Below are 21,255 nucleotides of genomic sequence, written 5' to 3'. Positions count from 1 at the left end.
CCGCCCTATTCTCGCCAAGTCCCGCCCCCCGCGCTCCACCTCTCACACGGTTCCCAGGCCAGCCCTCGGAACGTTAACCCTATGTGTCGAAGGGTGTGTTTATGCCTGGTGTTGGCAGCTTCCCCGTCTGTGAGACTCTGACTTATTGGCTGGGGAGCCAAATCAGGAGATCTCATTGTTTTAACCGCGCTCGACCTCCTTGAGCAGGCGGGTGATAACTAATGCTCTCTGAGCGCTTACTGCGGTCAGGAATTACATCACACCTAGTCCTCGTCAGACACCATCCGGTTTCAGAGGACCCACGACTGAAGGCTTGAGGCTGCGTGACCAGTCGGTGGCCAGCTGTACCCAGGCACCTCTATAACACCTCAAGGGCAAGGCCGGAAACCTCGGAGAAGTTTGGACGAAGCCAAGAACGCGGTTACCTTGACGACCGCAACCCGTGGGGCTATTGGGACGCTCCCAGCATGCCCGGCGCGGCGCGGCGCCGGAAGTGAGTGAGCACTTCCGTCCGCCATCCCTGCCGGTTCCGACTGCCTGGTGTTTGTGTTCTCAGCTCTCTTTAATCATGAAGGATGTGCCGGCCTTCTTACAGCAGAGTCAGAGCTCCGGTCCGGGCCAGGCCGCCGTTTGGCACCGTTTGGAAGAGCTATACACGAAGAAGTAAGCACCGAGGTTGGGGCGGGAAGAGAGGGCCAGAGGCTCCGATCTGTCCGGAGGGTCTGGGATATAGAGGAAAAGGGTCGACAGCCTCAGGAGCAGAGCTGTTGCCTGGGTTCTGAATCTAGACTCCCTGCGTTCCAGCCTTACCGGCTATGATAAGTTGCTAAGATTTGTCTTCTGTATGTTCTTAGTTAACTAAAGGAGGCCCGAGCTGGCCTGGGATGCTAGCTCTTAATTCAAACAAGCAAACCGTTCTAAAGTTAGGGTGTCACACCGTCTGAGACATAGCCCTTGTAGCCTGTACGAAGCCATGGTGGGATTGTCTACAACCTCCAATTAAGAGTTGCTGACATTGATATAAGAGCTTTCCTATGAAGAAACACCTCTCCAGAACATTTCCACAGGATAATGTTCAGCAGTTAAAGCTATTAGTGATTTCAAGAGAAAATTTTCAGTGTTTAATATGTAACTGCTTATATATGGTACAACATTCTGTGTTTTTCAAAACACTTTATCTCTTTTATTAAATATTATCCTTTAGTCTTGGTGTAAAGTGTGCTATTTTAGTGTCTTAAAGGTTTATATATTGGGTTTGTTTTTTTTAAGTATTAGCTTATTTCATCCTCCCCATTGACAGATGAGATTGAATGTCAGTTTTCTATTCTTCTGCGAGGTGATCAGCTAATAAGTAAGAGGGCATGGAGTTAAAATATAGCTGTAGAATTCCAAAGTCTTCCAGTTGACATTCCGAGTGGGTGTTGAAGCTGTCTCAAAAAATGTTCTCCATTTCTTAGGTTACTAAGAAAACTGAGTCTTGGAGAGGATAAGTGACTATGGGGTAGCAGAGTCAGTCGAGAAATAAGCTTGAATTAGCTGGCACTTGCTATAACTACTGTACTGTGCAGTGGAACCTGAGTAGTACTTGGTGTTTCATGGGACCATCAAGGCTGAAGGCATCTGTTACTTCACATTTGTGTATGGGACTGAAGGGCTTTTTGTTTCGTAGGTTGTGGCATCAGCTGACACTTCAGGTGCTTGATTTTGTGCAGGACCCATGCTTTGCCCAAGGAGATGGCCTCATTAAGGTAATGACTTACCATACAGGTCAGATTATGTTGAGTATACTTACAAACTATTATTTTAATTTTTATTTACTTTTAACAGTGGCGTGAGTGCGCGCGCGCGCGTGTGTGCGCACACACGCACACACACACACACACACACACACACACACACACACACACACACACACACGCCAGAAGAGATCTCTTGGATCTGGAGTTACAGGCTGTTGTAAGCCAACTGGTGTAGGTACTAGGAACCCAATTTGAGTCTTAACCATCAATGAGCCATCTCTCCAGCACCTGCTCATAATTTGTGCTTGGTTGGTTGGTTTGTGTATTTGTTTGAGATAAGGTCTCACTGTGTAGCTGACTGGCCTGGAACTTGCTCTGTAGACCAGACTAGGATCCGATTCACAGTCCACCAGCCTCAGCGTCCCAAGTGCTGTCATTAAATATATGCAGTGCCGTGCCCAACTCTGCTCATAGACTTTTAAAGGCAAAAAAGGAGGTGGGGTAGATGTCATGGTGATCACACTAAGCTGCATCTTTCAGCAATCACTTTGTGCCGAGGACTGCTGTAAGCACTGGGCCCTTCATGATAGCACTGAGAAAGTCTCTCATACTATCAGACATAGGTAAATCACCATAGGTTACAGCTAATAAATCACAACATTGAAACAGACTTTCTGGTTTTTAAAAATTTAGACTAGATCTAGGAAAATGGCTCAATGGGAGTATGCGCTTCCATCCACAAGGCCCTGTGCCCCTACACAACAGCACTGAAAAAGAAAGGAAGAAACTGAACTGTAGTCCCCTCACTTAGAAACTTGAATCTGGAAGATCATTAGTTCAAGACTAACCTGGGTTACACAGCAAGATTGGTAGGGAAAGGGACTATTTAAAGGGCTCCCCTCACTTCGCAGCTCTCCTAGCCCATCCTCGCTCAAGGGTTCCACTTGCCCAGAGATGTCTGGCCAGAGTAGTATAGAAAAGAGAATGCCTCTTCATTTGAAGGTGAGAGGGTTGAGGGGAACTTCGCACTATGCTATCTCGCTAATGGAGCGTTTTAAAATTTTGTCAGCAGAAAAAAATAACACACTCTTCCCCATGCTTCCTCAGATTCCCATGAATTGTCATGTGTGTGTTCTGTCGTCTTTAGTAGTGCAGGAGCACCTTGGAAGTTCAGCATGTAACACACATGGTGTGTCCACAGTACTAGCCTGAAGACATAACTCCTGTGTGCTGGCCGACTAACAGACTTGGTAGTAGGAGCCTTTAGAAGACCTGTAGCCTTCTGAAATCTGAAGGAACTCAGTTCTGTTTGATTTGGAACACTTCACACTGGTCCAGCTATTGTACTTGAAATTCACTGGAGGAAGGCAGGCAGGATGTAGGAATTAATATTTAGGAGTTTGCTTGTTTGTTTGTTTTAATTGTTTGGTTTCTCAAGATCGAGTCCCTCTGTGTAACCTGGGTGACTTGGAACCAGCTCTGTAGAACAGATTGGCCTCAAATTCACAGAGATTAGCCTGCTTCTGTCTCCCAAGTGCTGGGACTAAAGGCGTGAGCCACCACACCCCCCTATTTAGAAGATTCTTATAGACCAGTGTTCTGGGTCTCAAAGCTATGAGATGAGTTCTTGTTTTCTTCAACAATCCATTGGTGATCGTTTATATGAACTCAAATAAGCCCATCATTCAACAAAGGTTTAGGCAGTGCTCTCTTATGATGGGCATTGTGGTTTGCACACTCGCACTTAACAGTCTTAGTGCTCATCTGTAACTAGACACAGCTTTCGGAGTCTAGTTTTTCAGAGGGAAGCTCATTCTGTACTAATTCTCCATCTTTGGTTTTGCAGCTTTATGAAAACTTCATCAGTGAATTTGAGCACAGGTAATCCCCTTTTGTCAGTTTTGTACTTTGAAAATGAATACATTAGTGCTTTTAACACTAAAAAACTGGTGGGTTTGTTTGTTTGTTTGTTTGTTTCCTTTTTTCAGGGTAAACCCTTTGTCCCTGGTAGAAATAATTCTTCATGTGGTTAGACAGATGACCGGTAAGCCTCTGTTTCATAACAGCAAATACTAAATTGTCCGGGTTTAGTATTGCACACCTGTAATCCCAGCACTGGGGTGAGGCAGTAAGTACAACATAAGCTACATAGGCCACTGTGGGGTACACTGGGAGATTTTTGGGAGAAACAGAAATGTTACTATTTATCTTTCCTAAAGATGTCTTAATTGGTAAGAAGCTGCTGGTGGTGGGTCTGACTTTGTTCTTGTTTCTATTTTAGATCCTAATGTGGCTCTTACTTTTCTGGAAAAGACTCGTGAGAAGGTGAGTATGGAAATTGCAAAGCATTTTCTGGTATTTATGTGATTTGTAATTTATGTCTACACCCTTGGAAGTCATGCTCCTGCTGTCAGTCAAGTCAGTGCCTGAGGAGCGGCCAGCCTGCTTTGCAAATTTGGTGCTTAAATTTCTGAGGTTCCCTAATTTTTTAATCTCTTCAGGTAAAAAGTAGTGATGAAGCCGTGATCTTGTGTAAGACAGCAATCGGAGCTCTAAAATTGAACATCGGGGATCTGCAGGCTACAAAGGTGAGAGAGAGTAATGCAGGCATTCTTCCTCTTTGCCTGTTGCTTGAAGATATTTTAAGTTACAAGGAGAAAAAAAGCCAGAGTTGTCTTAGGCTAACCAAGCTGTCCCCATTGTTTACTTACTGCCACCTTTGTCTGATGTATTCCACCCTCTGCTTGGTTGGTGGCTTGGTTTGGTTGCTTTGGGGTTTTGTTTTGTTTTCCCATTCAGGGTTAAGCTGCTGATAAGATATTTACTCTTAAAGATTCCCTGTGTGGCCACAGCTGTCCGTCCGGCCAGGACTCCGTGTGGTCTCCGTGTACAAAGCCTGTGGGCTCTCATCACACCAGGCAGTGTGTTTCTGTTCCCTTTCTCCCTCTTGAATTGTTAAAGGTTTCTGTCTGCATTTATGTGTTGTGGTGATTCTACATCGCATGCATGCAGTGCCGGTGGAGGCCTGAAGAGAGCATTGTGTCCTCTGGCACTGGAGTTATAGCCAGACGTGAGCTGCCATGTGGGTGTCAGGAACTGAACCTAGGTCCTTTGCAGCAGCAACAAATACTCTCAATGGCTAGGCCATCTCCTCGGCTCCATTTGTGCCCCTTTGCATTGTTGTCCAGTTTGGGAGACAGGCATAATAATGGTAGCAGTGAGCCAACATAAATGTTGTCGGTTCACTTGTTTATCTAGAGACTGTGTGTGCTTTTGTTTTGGCTTAATTTTGGTAACTATAATGTTAACAAAAATATCAGAAGTGGTAGTTGACAGTTTTGTTTTCATTGCCCTAAAAAGGTCTTACTTATTGCTTCCTAGTCCCAGATCACATCCATCCTGATTACATTTTGTTCGGAGGTATTATCTGTGACACAGTGAGGAGTGCTGCAACGGGCACCCTTAGACTTCAGCCAGTCTGAGAGTAGAACAGCATATAGGCAGACCATGCTAGCCCCCCACAGGTCCATCTCAGGCCCCGTGTACTAGTTACTGTTCTTATTGCCATGACCTCATACCTGAGAAGAAGGGACTTAGGGGATAGTTTATTTTGTCTTATAGTTTGAAGGGATGTAGTCCACTTGGCTGGGAAGAAGCAAGAAGTGTTGGTTACCATGAGTCTGCAGACAGGAAGCAGAGTAGAGAGATTCTGGTGGTCAGCACTGTCTTCATTGTATTGCTCCAAGACCCTCCTCCCCCCCTTAGGGTGGTGCCCACATTTAGGGTGGATCTCCCTGCCTCAGTTACCCCAGTCTAGAAAGCCCCTCACAGACATTCCCAGAGGTTGTCTCTAAGTGATTCTAGGTCCCCTCAAATTGATAAATTAGCCATCACTGGATGGGTATCTTAGTCTTCTCTAGCCAGATTGTGAGTTGATATATGTGGACCATCCCCTTTTACACCCTGGGTGGTATATCCCATTATATTCTGTTTTACAGCATATGTATCTGGTCTCCTACAAAAGGATTGAGGTCATGTATTGTATTCTAACTGCTCTTCATGCTAGCATTTCTGTACCTGGTCTCCTTGTGCATGGGCAGTCCCCTCAGTGTGTGAGTGAAGGTACTAGTGTGATTTGTACTACAAAACCTTACAGGTACCTCTGAAGCTCCCCCTTGGCAGCCTTGGCTATTTTCACACTATTTAACTCTTCATGACCCAGGGGAGGTCATGTGGTGATGGTTTAAATTTTGATTTCTCAGTTGGTAGTGGTTTACCAGCAACTCCGTTCACATGTCTACTTGGTTAATTGCCTGTTACTGTCTTTTTCTACTGTGTCCTTCTTATTTCCTGGCTCATTACCCCTATAGGATATGGAGTTACATCTTAAAGCCAGTCTACAGCTTGTCTTTGTATTTTCTTTTGTATTTTGGATTAACCAAAGTTCTCTATTTTAACATAGTCAATTTAACTAATGTTATCAGTCTTTGCCCTGGTAGCTCAGACTTTTCCATCTTTTATTACTTCAAAGATCTTGTAAGTTGGAAGACGATTTTACTTCTTGTGTATAGGAAACCATTGAAGATGTTGAAGAGATGCTCAACAATCTCCCTGGTGTGACGTCAGTTCACAGTCGTTTCTACGATCTCTCCAGTAAATACTATCAAACAATCGGAAACCACGCGTCCTACTACAAAGATGCCCTACGGTTTCTGGGCTGTGTGGACATAAAGGATCTGCCAGGTAACCCAGGCCCCACAGTTCTCAGCACCCAGGAAGTTCGTGGCAGAGCACAGCAGCTATGGGGTACTGAAAGGAGTGGGTCTTAGCTCTGTCGGGGTTCATCACTTTTAAGGGGAGAGTTTTGTATACATTTAGATTTTCTATACTCGTCTCCAGCACCGTGTCAGAGCCCATGCAGGCTCATCTTTCTCAGCCCCGTTACTCCTGCAGGCCTTTATTAGTAGCTGAGTCAGACTGTAGTGATGCACCTCTCCGATCCGCCACAGGGTGAAGGGCGGGTGAATCCCCATAGCTGAGACCTGTGCTCTAAAAGGAGTCCATACCTGTGGGAGTAAATTACAGTCTCTGGAGAGTCTGAGGACAGAAGGAAAAGTAGTCAGAGAGTTTGCGTGAAAATACAGGGAGAGTGTGTTTGAAAGAAAATTTGACTACGTTCTTGAATGTTCTGACTACTTTCTTGAACGTGCTGTTGGTGGTGAGGAGACTGGCAACTCCTAAAAATGCAGACAAAGCTTCAGTTACTGTTAACAAGAATACATTAGAAAAGCAACAACTGCAGCCAAGAGAGGAGAAAGCAGACGCATTCCAGTCTGAGGAGCTGTGGACTGTTAAAACCATGACAGGCTGAGGGGCAGGGGTTGGGGTGGGAGCAAAGGATGTTATTCCAGTCATAGTACAAGCTAAACAGTGAGGAGATAGAATACTCTATGGAGGAAATTTTATACACGTGGTATTTCCACAAAATTTACATATGCATGGTTCCTGGCATAACCTGAGTTCTAGTGCCTTTGAAGAGGCAGCTCATGATGAAGTTTTGTACTAGAACTATTCTAAGACCAGCTTCTGTGCTTCATTATGTGAGGTTTATAAAACCAGACAAGACCGGGATATGACTGACTGTATCATTTTGTAGTATCAGAACAGCAAGAGAGAGCCTTCACACTGGGGCTTGCTGGACTTCTTGGAGAGGGAGTTTTTAACTTTGGAGAACTTGTAAGTTGGCCTGGCACTTGACAGTGTGGGGGGAAGAAAGTCTGACTTTACCAGCTAACTGTCTCTGTGCCCACAGCTCATGCATCCGGTGCTGGAGTCACTGAGGAACACTGACCGGCAGTGGCTGATTGACACCCTGTATGCTTTCAACAGTGGTGATGTAGATAGGTTCCAGACACTGAAGTCCGCCTGGGGCCAGCAGGTAGGTTTCATGTACCCCCGGGTCTGCTCTTCCAGCAAGGATTCACTAAGCCTCTTCTCTACACACACCAGATCAGATACCCAAGAGGGTCTAGGCATAGACTGGACATTGGTAGGCCGGGCTTGCTCTCCCAAAAACAGGGCAGTAGAGGTCTTGGTTGCTGCAGTGCTGCTCATGAAAGGCACAACATGCTTTTCTGTGCTGGGTAAGGTGCATCTTAGACCTCCCGAAGGAAGAGTGTCTGTATAACCTTGAATGGGTGAAGAGGTGCAGGAGAACAGAGGACGAGGAAACTTAGCACATTTGCTGAACTGAAAAGTGTGTGTGACCAACGTGAGTAGGCAGTCCCCAGGTCACAGAGCAGAGGAGAGAGCAGAACAGGAAGCCAAGAGAAATAGTAGCCATTAGCCAAAGGTGCTTAACAATAAGTTAGCTAAGCCTTTCTTTCTTACTTTCTTTACTTTGCATTTTTCTTATTCATGCATATGTGCGTAGTGTGCATTCATATGTGTGTGCACATTAACATTTGTGCAAATGCATATGGGACACAAAGTTGATATTAGGAGTCTTTCTCCGTCACATTCCACCTTATTCGTTGAGACAGGCTCTATCACTTAAGCCCAGAGCCAGCCTGTATGGCTAGTCTTGCTAGACAGCTTTTCTGGAGAGCCGTCTCAGTCTTTGTGGGCTGGGGTTACAAGTGAGTAGCCATGCCACCCAGCCCCGGTGGCATTCACTTGGGTCCTGAGGATCTAAAAGCTAGTCCTTTCGTCTGTGTGACACTTTAGTCTCTGAGCCTTCTCCTCAGCTCTGTAGCCTCTCCTCTAAAATGAAATCATTAGAAGTAAATATTCCTAAAATACCAAGTGTGGTAGGAACTATGGTTATATTTCCTGAAACTTTGGATTTTCCTAATGTTTAATAAAAACTTGTAGTTAATTAATGTGTGTGTACATGTGTGTAAGTAAGCGTGTGTAATGGAGTGGGGTGGGAATGAATGAAGGGGCTTTGGGAAGACAGAAAATACCAGATCCAGCAGGCCTTAACTGTAGTCTCATTGTGGATTGACCTGTCAGCAAAATATGCTGCCTCAAAGGAAGGTGGGGCCAGGTACTGGGATTTGTGCCTCTAGTCCTGCTGAGGTCAGAGGATCACTGGAGACTAGGAGCTGAGAACCAGCCTAGGCAGCATAATGAATGAGACCCCAATTAAAAAAAGACAGACAGACAGACAGACAGACTAGCTTGCTATAGCAATTTATAAGGAGAAGAAAGATTCAGGGATATCTGTAGAAATGTCCCTGCTGGAACTTTCTTTGGCAGCATATAACCTGTTGTTGTTTTTATTCTGAGACACGGTCTCTGTGTTGTTCCGGTTTGTCTTGAACTCCGAGGCGCTTCCCCTTGCCTTAGCTCCAGAGTGCTGGAACGTCACGCCAGCTGCAGACTTGCAAAAAGATGAGCTCTCATTCTCACCATGGTGAGATCGTCTGTTGCAAATTAATCGCTGGCTCTTTAGACTCAGCACAAGCCATTAGGCCTTCAGCCTTTCAGCCAACTGTGCTTGCATTGAACTGACCAACAGCAGTGCTACCCAGAACCTTTCAAGACACAAGACTTGTTCTTGGCTGGTGGTGCCTCTGCCAAGAGTCTTGAGTTTGGCGGTGTTTGGAAGATCAGTGTAAATCCTGTTTCCTACACTCCTATCTTGAAAGACAGTCAGTTTCTTCTTTAACTTGTCTGAGACAGGGGTTTAGTATCACTCTGAACTAGCCTCAGCTACCCACAATGTAAAATGTTTGGCTTGCCTGGTTTATTTTTTGCTTGAACCATAGTAGAGTTTCAGAGCCCACATTTCTGTCTTTTTGTACCTTGCAGCCTGACTTAGCAGCCAACGAGGCCCAGCTTCTGAGGAAGATCCAGCTGTTGTGCCTTATGGAGGTAAGAAGCACTGAAAAATCCCTGCCCACAGTGCTCACGAGCTAGCTAGGGCCGCCTGTGCTCTTTCCCACCTCTCATGGTCCCACTCTTACCTGTTTCCTCCCTTCTGCCTCTGCTCATTAAGTTTGAATTTGGATCTTACACTTTTTTTGTAACCTTTCTTTTGTGGGAGAGGGGTACACACATGTGGAAATCAGAGAACAACTCATGGGAGTCAGTTCTCTCCTGCCAGATGGGTGCTAAGGATCAAATGCTGGGTGGCCAGGCTTGGCAGCAAGCGCCTTTACCCACTGAACCATCTCACTGGCCCGTGAGTTTGACTCTTAGACAGGCTCCAATAGACACTTTGTAAGTTGTCATTGCCCATGTGAACCTAAAGCCGCTCCCTCCTGCCACTCACTTCCTGACACCCTTTCTGCGCATGTGCTTTTGTGTCCTCCAATAGGATATGAGTTTGTGGAAGAATGCTGAGGGCATTTCCCGTTTCCTACAGTGCTCAACACTGTACAAGGGACTTGGCAGCCTCGGCTGTCATCAAGGAATGAGTGTTTGTTCTTGTCAAAGTTCCTTCAAAGTTGGTTTGGACCTTTGAGCTTCTCTGAGCATTGAAACCTTGTTTGCAGTGGATACTAGCTTATGAAAGCTTGAGTACTTGAACACGGGATTAATAAGATGATCTATATTTTGAGTTTTGTTTGTTTTTAAATAAGACAGCCTCTCACTATGTAATCCTGACCCTAGCCAGGAATTTGCTGTGAACCAGGCTGGTCTCAAACTCAGAGAGATCTGCCTATCTCTGCTTGTGAGGGCTGAGGTTAAAGTGTGTGCAACCAAACCCCCACAGAACAACTGCAACTTCTGGCTATACACATATATTTATTTGTATAAATTGTGTTTATTTTCTCACCCAACTGCACTTCCCCTTCCCAGCCCATCCCCATCCCCCCCACCCCACCCCCAATCCGCTCTTCCCTTCCTCTTCAGAGAAGGGTCGGCCTTCATGGCTATGGGCAGGCCATGGCATGGCAGGCTGCAGTAGCACTGGGTACCTCCTCTTCTCTCAGGCTAGACAAGGTAACCCAGCAGGGGAACGGGTCCCAGAGGAAGGCAGCAGACTCAGACAGCTCCTGCTCCCCTCCCATTGTTAGGAGTCCCACAGAAAGACCAAGCTACACAACTGAAACGTGCAAGGGCCTAGGTCAGTCCCTTGCAGGCTTCCTGATTGGTGGTTCAGTCTCTGAGCCCCTATGGGCTCAGGTCGGGTGATTTGTGGGTCTTCATCACCTTTCCCTTGCCATTTCCCCAAGCTCTGCTTAATGTTTGACTCTTGAGTCTGTACAACATCAGTTGCTGGGTGGAGCCTCTCTGATGGACAGTTGGGCTAGATGCCAATCTGTGAGTATAACAGAATATCGTTAGGAATCATTACACTGAGTGTGTGTGCGCGCGCGCACCATTCATGTTTGGTTCTGTCTCCTAGCCCTCTGGACTATCCAGCCCCTGGCTCTCTGGGCAGTGGTAGGGGGGTAGACTCCCTCTCATGGCATGGGTCTCAAGCTGGACCAGTCATTGGTTGGCTGCTCCCATAATTTCTTTGCCACCTTTACCTCTGCACATCTTGTAGGCAGGACAAATTGTGGATCTAAGATTTTGTGGCTGGGTTGGTGTCCCAGTCCCTCCACTGGAAGTCCTGCCTGGTTACAGGAGATGGCCAGTTCAGGCTCCGTATCCCCGCATTGCTAGGAGTCCCTAGGGTCACCTCATTGATCCCATTGTCCTAGGTTTCTAGCTTATCCCAGGGATGCCCACCCCCCATTCCAGTTTTCTCTCCTAGTACTTTCCCTCTTCATCCTCCCCACACCTGATCCCTCCTGTTCCCATCCCCCCTCTGCACCCCCATCCACCACACCACAAGAACACTGCTCAGCTATGTTCACAACAGCTAGAAACTGGAAACTTTTTATTTTACATACCTGGATGTTTTGTCTGCATATGTGGCATGTATGTCTGTGTGAGGGTGTCAGATCCTCTGGAACTGGAGTTACAGACAGTTGTGAGCCACCATGTGTGTTCTGGGAACTGAACCCAGGTCCTTTGGAAGAGCAGCCAGTGCTCTTAACTACTGAGCCCTATCTCCAGCCCTGACCACTCCCCCCCACCCCAAAAAAAATCTTAAAAAACCAATTCTCTGATGACCACTTTTGCTTAGAAAAATAGTTTTGTTTTTTCAGATGACGTTCACACGGCCTGCCAACCACAGACAACTCACTTTTGAGGAAATTGCCAAAAGTGCCAAGATCACTGTCAACAAGGTATGGTTCTTGGTAGCAATGCTACCACCCCCGACAGAGACCTGGCCTCAGCGAGCACCGTGCTCCCAGCTTGTCTCATGTGCCCCTTGCACAGGTGGAGCTGTTGGTGATGAAGGCACTCTCGGTGGGGCTGGTGAGAGGCAGCATAGACGAGGTGGACAAGCGGGTTCACATGACGTGGGTGCAGCCTCGAGTGCTGGATTTGCAGCAGGTAAGGGGGCTGAGCCCCTGCCCTTTGTGGACTTGGGTACACCAGTGCTGTCCTAGTTTTACGTGGACAGAAGCCACTTAGGAAGCGGACACTGTCCCACACAAGGTACTGTAGATGGGATTACTGCTGTGGGGGCTTAGGGGGCAGTCCTGAGGCCTGAGCCCTGCACTTACAGGCTTACTGTGACAACAGTGCTGCTGTGCTGCTGCTGCCTCCTAATCCTCAAATTGGTGCTTGCTCAGACATGTTCCTGGTTTTGTGATTTGATCCCACGCCCTATCATATTTTCCGGACATTTAATCCTGTGATTTCCTCCATTCTTTTTCTTTCATGTGAGTTTTTAGAATGTCCTCGTGATCAGAATTGGCACAGTGATTCCATCACACACCTCCACCTTCAGCTCTGTCGCCCTTAGCATTTCCCCAAAAGGAATTAGAGGTTTAGCACTCCCACACAGACTCCCGTGCAGCCTGACACCCATGTGACCCTGATTTGCCTTTAGATCAAGGGGATGAAGGACCGTCTGGAGCTTTGGTGCACTGACGTGAAGAGCATGGAGATGCTGGTGGAACACCAGGCTCAAGACATCCTCACCTAATGCCCCAGTGTCCTGCAGACCCTGCCTCACCTTGCCTTGCAAGGTGACCCCCGAAACCATCAGCAGAGATCTGTATTCATTTGGGATGGAGTTTTGGATCCTGCTAGGAGTGGGAACTGTTCTTGCTATAAATGCAGAGATCTGTCACTGATGGGGGTGTGACTACTTGGAGAAGGCTCCTGTGTGGGGTCTTTTGTAGCCCGCAAGCCGTGGGAGGGGGGCTCCAGGCCTAGGTGATGAGGAAGGGCATGAATGGGAATGGGGACAGAGTAGTCTCCACCCAAATCCACCTGAGTGGACCTTTCCAGTGTGGTCTGAGAGTGCTTCTATAATAAATGCCTTTGCATTGTTCTGTTGGTGCTTCTGTTCCTGAACTTAGCTTCTTAGCCAATCCTGTGCCTAAAGAAAAAATGAGCATGTAAGCTGGGACTCAGGTTGGTGGGGGCTCGCCTTCTCCCCCGTCACTATATGACAGGACCGCCACCAAAGAAGTGAGCCCTGTATCGTCAGACAAGGAGGCGGCGTTGGTTCCTCCTTGCAGTCCTCATCAGTGCTCTCTCAGACTCGGGCATCCACACTCACTGCCGAGCATCACTAAGGCACTGGGTGTTATGAGTGCCACCCTCAAGAATCAACACGAGCAGGAGGTACTGGAAGCGTTTAATTGGCCTCTCAGGGATGCGCCAAGCTCCTCATGCTGCGGAGCTTCTCTTATAGCTCTCCAAGTGGGATAAGACCCATCCTGCTGGAACCATGAAGCCAGCGATTATGACTGACATCCCCACAGCCTGATCCTGTGGAAAGAAAACCAAACATGAGTCCACTGGCCATTAGATGGTTTGGGCTTGGCCATAGGCCAGGGCAGCCTCCCTTAGAATCCTGCTGTGTGAGGCTTCTGTCCCAGTCAGAAGCATCCCTCCAACCAGAGTTCACTGCCCTTGCTCTTCTTCTCTGCATGTTGGCAGCCATAGTCCCCATTTCCCTTCTGCTTCTCTAGGCAGTCTGTGAGCAAGCAGGCTCTGCGTGTCAGAGAGCTTGGCAGCTCGGAGTCCTTGGCAGGGAGAGTGACCTCAGAAATCAGGAGCAACGACCTTGGGCTTCAGAAACCAGGATCCTGCCTAGCTGAAGCAGCTCCCAGTGAGGCAGAGGTTCACTCAGCTCCTGTCCAGTCTTATGTCCCAGGGGGCTATGCAGAATAGCAGAGCAGCTAAGGTTTCCATTGTTACAAACGAACACTGGGCTTTTCTCAAAAGCAGCCCCATTCAGGAGCCACAGTGAGTGAGGTCGGACACCTGTCTTGGGTGTCCCATGTGCAGTGATGACCCCTGTCAGGAGCCCTATGTTCTCAGTAGCTTTAGGTAGAGACACATTCTGAGCTATCAACTGTGTGACCCCCTGAGTTCCCTCAAAACAAGGCCTGTGTCCAGGCCTTCTTGAAGCTGAGTCAGTACTTCATTTGAAAACCAGTCCTTCCTATTGACCTTAATCCCGAGTTTAAGCAAATTCAGCCTAGACTAGGAATCTTAGTCTGGGCTGAGCCGTAGCTCTATGCATGAGTCTTTTGTACATGTGAGACAGACCTACTTTATATGTCAAATTTCATCAGATTTGCTGCCATTTTAGTTTTCCCCTCAGGGCAGCCCACCTTGCCCCATAACAAAGGAATAAACACAAACCGATATGAGTCCTGTATCCTAACTCTGCCCCCTAATTCTGTCATTGTCGACCTTGGCCCAGAGGTATGTGAGGTCTGAGGACGGTCCCTACCCCACCATTTATAGCCCTTTGAGAGCCTGGCCCACAGGCAGTGGTGCCAGAGTGCTCTTCTGGCACTCAGACACCATCTTGCATAAAATACTGATAACCTAGCACCACACCCACCCCTCTCCTTTATCACTTTAATCTTCCCTGTTGTCCTGAAGCCCAAGGAATCCTACCTTAGGAGTTACTTACCATGGCGGAAGTGGGAGATTTGGCTGGCTTGGAAGAGATACGGGCTTTAGGAATCACTGTGTACTTCACGGGCGCTTGGAGCAGCCGCAGGATATGGGGAAGCCTTGGCATGATTCTCGGGGTCGCACTCTTTCCTTGGCCCCAAAGAGGCACCCTGAATGTCTGCTGCACGTCCTCTGCTCACTTAGGTAGCTAGGGCTTTTTATAGTTGGGGCGGAGAACTGCAGCTGTCTCCTGTCACAAGACTTGGCAGAAAGGACAGCGGCTGGTAACTGGGAGAGAGCCAGTCTGCCCCAGGAACGTGCTGTGACCCCTCAACACGTAGGTGATGAGCTGGGCCCTTCCATATAGGATTCACTTCTTTGCAGAAAGAGACTTCAATGGGATAAGCCCAGGAAAGTCAGGCTTTAAAATGCAAGAGATGCAGCATACGTTAAAGAAAGAAATCCTGGGGTATCAACAGTGCATACAGAGCCTGCATTGAAGCCCTACAACCTGGTTTCTGGATGAGAGTCAGCTCTCCCATTCTCAAATGGTGCACACTGAGCTAGTAGTCATGTTCTATTCTTCATAGGTCTAGGCGTAGCTGGGGGATTCTCCAGGGCGCCATATATTCCTGCGTGGTGAATGGCCTCACAGTTGTGCTGCAAAGGAACAAAAATAGAATATAGACCAGGTACTTTCTGGGTGCTAACTGTAGGCAGGAACCATGTCTGTCCCCAGACCCTTGTCCCCAGTCAGGGTACCAGGCTGGGTGAGCTCTAACACTCAGGCCTCTCTACAGATAGTGTGCTGTCCATTTCTCCCCAGACTTGCATTAGTACCTTGTTATCCTGCTCCCTGGAAGGCTGTCACCCTGCAGACCCCACTCTCCCTCCCATGTGCTCCTCTCCTCTATCCCCAGGCAGTAGCTGTCCTCTTAGCCCAGCTGACTCCTACCAAATGCAAAGGGCCATTTCAGCACTGTGTTGTTAGCCTTGTGTCGCTCGGCTGCTGGTTTCCCTCCATCTCATCCGTCTCCTGACCTCTGGTCAGCCCCAAGCTCTTGGGTCTCTCTCTTTCCAGACCTCCTCTGGCACTGACCCACTGTGCTTTAGCACTGCCAGCTTCTCAGTCATCTGAGACTGACTGTGATCAGGACAGACTAACCAACGAAGGTTCTGCCCACCGCAGGGCCAAGTTCTGTGGCCCCGAAGTTTCCTTCTCCAGCAGCAGCCTCTGTTTGCTCTGGAATTTATACTCTGCTTCCAACCCACCAATAGCACCACACCACAGAGATTAGCTCCCTTCTTCCCAAACTCTAACCCCTAAAGTTTCTACTTTGGCCTCTCTACACTGTCTCAGACAATTCTTGTAAATCAGCCATCACACTGCATCCTCCTCCAGGCTCCCTGCACTGCCTCTCCCACAGCCTCCCCCACAGCCCCCAAGGCCTCAGTGGTGTGCATAGCACCCCCTTCTATTCTCTCCTATCTGTCCAGGTCACTAGTGGCATCTGAGGTGTATCTGCTCCAGCAAGTCCTCCCTTGACTAGAGTAGAAGTTTCGTGAGCAGTAGGAACTCCATGTTCTCCACGGAGTCTTTAGGACCAGAACAGTTTCTGGCCTAGCAGAATGTTCAGCCAGGTAGGATGTGTGGATGCATGGATGAATAAGTACATGGGTATCAGTTGGGCAAGAAGATGTAAGGATGGATAATGTTCCCATCGTTCACCAGGCTCTGAGCTAGACGAGGTAATAAAAGCTGGGTTATCTTCCGGGAAAATGTTCCATTATCAGAAGGTATTGTCATGGCTGGTAAAGGCCACGGCCCCATGTGCCCCGTAGTTACTTTTAGACAATATTGGTGTGAGCTCAAGATGGGAAATGTAGTCACGGGACATTCAGCTTCATCCTTGGCCATTGTCTGCACCCTAAAGTTAGCCAGATCACAACCCTTGCTGGAGACCATACAATGTGAATCTGTTCTACTAGGAACGTTACTTTTATTCTTCCTGAGAAAAATAGGCTGTGTACCTGAGACACCTTAAACACCACCTACCCTGCAGGCCCAGGCCAGTCCAGCAAGGAGACAAGTCCAAGGAGGTCAGAGGGAGGGCTCCAATGGGGAGGTTAATTGAATATCATTTCCCCCAGTACTAGGCTCCAGATTCCAGCCTCGGGCTGTGGGGGGCCTCTTCCTCTCCTCTGCTGTAATCCCTCAGTGCTAAGCCTTTAATTACAGCCTTGGGGTCCAGTCTTGGATAAGGCAGTAGACCCAAGCAATTTGTTCAGAGGCTCAGTCTTCCACTGCTATTTCTTTCACAAATAAGACCTGTCTCTTACCTGTCCGGGCCTGCTTCTGCCCAGCTCTCCATCTCTGCCTTCTAGGGCTTGGGCCATTTTCTGACTGGCTATCGGCAGAAACATCCCCAGATTGCAAGACTGCCCTAGACCCAGGTCATGCCACCCTTCTCAGAGTGGATCCAGGTTCTGTTAGCCATGTCAAGACAGCTGAATCTCTCCTGTTTCAGATCTGTCTGGCACTTTGTTTTTTACGAGGTTTAGGCTCATAGAAAAGTTGGGAAAATAGCATAAAGTGTTTCCATGTGACCCACACTGTCCCCCATTCCTAATACAGTAGTAGGAGCAAGACCAGGTCCTGCTGCAAAGGCACTTCAAATGGGATACAGGCTAGAGCGAGCCACCACCCTCCACTGCTTCATTCTTCCTGACATCTCTTAGCCCAGCCATGGTGGATTAGGCCTCCGTGAGGGCAGGGTTGGAGGGAGTAGACAATTCACAGAGAATCTGCAGATCCCCCTAGAACCCAAGTGGTCACAGCAGTGAAGCCCTCCACTCCTTCCCCATACCCTCCCCAGACTTTCTGACCTTCCAGAACTCTCCAGGCACAACCCAACCCTCTTCATTCCTCCACTGAAGTGGTCTCTGTCCTTCTACTCAGAGTAGAGAAGTGGTTGCTTCTCCTCCTTGGTCTGCCTTATACTTAAAGGAAACGACATTGTCAGGAGAAGGAGAAAACAGCGAAGTGCAGTACAGAATAAAAATGAAGGCCCCAAGGAGCAGTCAAGAAAATTCTGGCCCTGTCCTTTATGCAGGCTCTAGGAGGGTCTTCAGCCTGAACAGTCTTCCTGTAAAAATGAAGCTCACCTCTGCTTGAGATCTGAGTGGACAATCGTGGACGCAGGGCACCACCCTGTGCCCAGATTTGGAAGTACAGGAGCTGCTGGGGGAAGGTAATGAGCAGGAATGGGGTTGTGTTCCCCGACCCCAGAGGGATGCCTTACCCAGCAGTCACTGATAGTCTCCTACCCTATGCTTTACACTGGCTTCTTTGCTTTTCTGAAGAAAACCAGCAGCAGCTGGAAATCAGCTAGAGGGGACTCAGCTCTGGGCTAAGGCCGTGCTTGGGCACAGCAGGCTCTCCTGGAAGCATTTACAACAACTAGAATGTATAGGCCCAAGGGTTATTGCACACGTCACAACATTGTCTTCATTTACATAAAGACGTGATGGTTGGGCTAGAGAAATGGCTCTTTGGTTAAAAACGCTTGCTGCACAATCACAAGAACTGGACTTCAGAGTCCAGCACCCACGTAACAAGCCTGGTATCTCACGATTACCTGTAACTCCACCTCCGAGGGGTCTGAAGCCCTTTTCTGGCCTCACTGTGTGCACCGTAACATACAGTGTGTGTGGCCTACACATATGGGTGCATACAATAGGTACATAATTAATTAAAAACTTGGTGCTTCCCATGGACTCAAAACTAATCTGCTACTTTCCAGTTTATACAATCCACTGTGTAAAAAAAATTATTCCTCGTTGTGAAGTTAATCATAATTATTGACTGGATCTGAACCCACCATAGAAATATGCTTCTGGGTTCGTCTGTGTGGATGTTTCTAGCATGGTTTAAGTGGAGAGGAAGATCTGCTCTGAATGTGAACTGCACCTCCCCAGGCTGAATGAAGGAGGAAGCTGAGTGTCAGCCTTTATCTCTCTCTGCTTCCTGACTGGATTAATGCAACAAGCTACCTCCTGTTCTCATTGCCGTGCCTCTCCAGCATGATGGACGGTACCTCCCAACACTGAGCTAAGTAAAGCGCTTCCATCCTTAAGCCATGGCTGTCAGTTTGTCAAATCAGCCGGAAGAGCAACAGGCACTCAGCAAATAACGATGTCCACCAGTCGTCCAGGTACGAGCCCTACTTGATAACACCGAGGCCCTGTGACGTTGAAACAGCAACCGAGAGCACATATGGAGACACCCACATAAGATGAGCCTTTTCAGGGAGGGACGAGAATCCTTTGGTTGAGGGCTTTCATGTGGAAACCCCTGGGTTGCATCCCGAGCACTACATAAACCTGGTGTGGTGATAGGTACTTATCCCAGCACTGGGGAGGTTCATAGGTTCAAGATCATCCTCAGTTACATAGAGAGCACAAGGCCAGCCTAGAATGCAAAAGATCCTGTTTCCAAAACTATAAAACAGAAGCCAGAGAGGTGGATCAGCCTAGTGATGAGTTCAGTCCCTAGAAGCAAGCGACTTGGTAGGGGGAGGAAGCAGACTCTCACAAGTATTCTCTGATCTCCACAGGTAGGCTGTGGCTTGTGCACCCCCCCCACACACACACTAAGTAAGTTAATAAATAAATTTTTAAAAATTTAAAAGATAAAATTAAACATTAAAAAGTTGGGGATGGGTGGCGCACACCTTTAATCCCAGCGCTCAAGAGGCAGAGGCAGGTGGATCTTTGAGTTTGAGGTCAGCCTGGTCTACAGAGTTCCAGGAGAGCCAGGGCTACACAGAGAAACCCTGTCTCAAAAACAAACAAAGATTTTAAAATAGTTGTTAGCCTGTGTGCTTTTCCTTTGCTGCCTGGCTTGCTCTGGGGCAATGTATCTAATAAGCTGCTGGCTGTCTGCCTCTGGGAATCTTGTTCTGCTACAGTGTATCTAATAAGCAGCTGCGGCCTTCTGTCTGTGGTAACCTTATTCCCAGCCTGTCACTAGCCTGTCAGTGCCGTTTTTCAGCACAGCACTTCTAACCCCTGTACATGTATGTTATGATTTCCTTTCATGAAGGACAGACTGATTCAAGCTCTCTTCACAGGGACGTGCCCTATGGACCTGCCACGGAGCTTCAAAACCCTGTTTTGTTAATGTAATGGTTAACTTTATGTGTCAATTTGACTGGACTCTGAAGTCCAGGACTTGGTCAAACATGATTCTAGATATCTCTGCAAGACTGTTTTGGGGGTGAGATCAACAGGCAAGTTGGTGAGCTTTGGTGAAGCAAACAACCTTACATAACGTGAATGGTCCTCGTGATCAGTTGAAGGCATGATTGAAACAAAGCCTGACATATCCTTGAGCAAGAGAGAATTCTACCTCCAGACAACTTCGGGTGCAGATGCGAAGTTAGCACTGCCCTGGGTATCTACTGCTTCCCCATCAACCTCCCGGGCCCCCAAGTCCCATAATCAAGGAATCTAGTTCCTAAAATTAACCTACCTCTCTCCTTTTCCCCTTGCTCCTCCTGCTCTTCCTCCCCACTGGGTCTGTGGCCCTGCAGAGTCCTGACTGAACTGTCACAGTTGGGGCGAGTGAGCCATAAAAAGGGTAGCTTTTCTGTCCTTTCACGTTGCAATGAAGCCCCATCCATCCTCCTTTTCTGTTTGCCACATGGTAAATGGTGTCAGATGCTGCACGGATGCCCCACGCACTGCAGGAGCAGAGCGTCCCGTCTTCCACGGTCACGCACACCTGAGGTACCAGGGAACACCAGTTCCTGTACAGCAAGTGGCCACCAACCCAGCAACTAGACATAGTGCGCTTAGCAAATTCGGCCTTCCTGTGGGCCAAAGCCAAATCCAGGTGAGCTGGGTCCCTTCTCGGGTCCACCAGGTGATTCACCGTATCTGCCAGGCTGTGTGCTCCTCCTAAGCCTGAGGTCCGCTTCCCAGCAGAGCCCTCACTATTGACACACTAGTCTGAGCCCTATTTCCTAGCTGGCTACTGACAGACATCCTTACGGGTAAGGCTGTCTGAGACCCTCAGTGAAGGGACTGGCCATGTGTGGCTCCAGGCGGTGCTGCTAGATCCAGACAAGCAAGCGAATCTCTCATGCGCTTTCTGGGTTCTTGAAAAGGTTGGGGGTTGGTTTGTTTGTTTGTTGTTTTTGTTCTTTTCATTTTCTGAGACGGTGTTTCTCTGTGTAGCTTTGGCTGTCCTGGAACTTGCTCTGTAAACCAGGCTGGCCTCAAACTCACAAAGATCCACCTGCCTCTGCCTCCCAAGTGCTGGACTCAAAGGCATGCGCCTCCACAGCCTGGCTTGTTTTGCTTTGTTTTTAAAGAAGGTTTTAGGTACACAGATGAGCTGCAAATTAGGACAGGGTTTTCTTGCAGTTGGCACCATTCCCATTACACCTTCCTCTGCACACAGCAGAGCCCAATTCTGAGTGCTCGGCACTGCCCAAAGTAAGAAGCGACATTCAATGGTGTGATGACTCATCGTGTGTCAGACATTCATTCAGACGTTATTGTTCTAAGTAAGTCC

At 48.0% G+C, this 21,255-nt stretch overlaps 2 protein-coding genes across 2 annotated transcripts; one reads left to right on the top strand and one right to left on the bottom strand.

Annotated features, from left to right (window-relative positions):
- Positions 1-481: 481 nt before the first annotated feature.
- Psmd13 (proteasome 26S subunit, non-ATPase 13) lies at positions 482-13,090 on the top strand. Its single transcript, XM_032891517.1, has 13 exons — positions 482-663; positions 1,670-1,748; positions 3,586-3,620; positions 3,728-3,783; positions 4,021-4,064; positions 4,241-4,327; positions 6,311-6,482; positions 7,396-7,475; positions 7,552-7,677; positions 9,555-9,617; positions 11,849-11,929; positions 12,024-12,140; positions 12,643-13,090. Exons 1-13 carry the CDS (start codon positions 569-571, stop codon positions 12,736-12,738), a joined length of 1,131 nt encoding a protein of 376 aa, XP_032747408.1. The 5' UTR covers positions 482-568; the 3' UTR covers positions 12,739-13,090.
- A 291-nt stretch (positions 13,091-13,381) lies between these two features.
- Positions 13,382-14,874, bottom strand: LOC116890896 (cytochrome c oxidase subunit 8B, mitochondrial). The gene is made up of 2 exons (XM_032891516.1): positions 14,692-14,874; positions 13,382-13,532 (listed from the first exon to the last, which is right to left on the bottom strand). The coding sequence occupies exons 1-2, from the start codon at positions 14,800-14,802 to the stop codon at positions 13,431-13,433; spliced, it is 213 nt and encodes a 70-aa protein (XP_032747407.1). The 5' UTR covers positions 14,803-14,874; the 3' UTR covers positions 13,382-13,430.
- Between the last annotated feature and the right edge of the window lie 6,381 nt (positions 14,875-21,255).

This window comes from Rattus rattus, chromosome 2 (assembly GCF_011064425.1).
Source record: "Rattus rattus isolate New Zealand chromosome 2, Rrattus_CSIRO_v1, whole genome shotgun sequence".
Taxonomy (NCBI): Eukaryota; Metazoa; Chordata; class Mammalia; order Rodentia; family Muridae; genus Rattus; species Rattus rattus.
The sequence above is the reverse complement of the archived record's forward strand: the minus strand, read 5'-3'. Positions and strand labels throughout refer to the sequence as shown.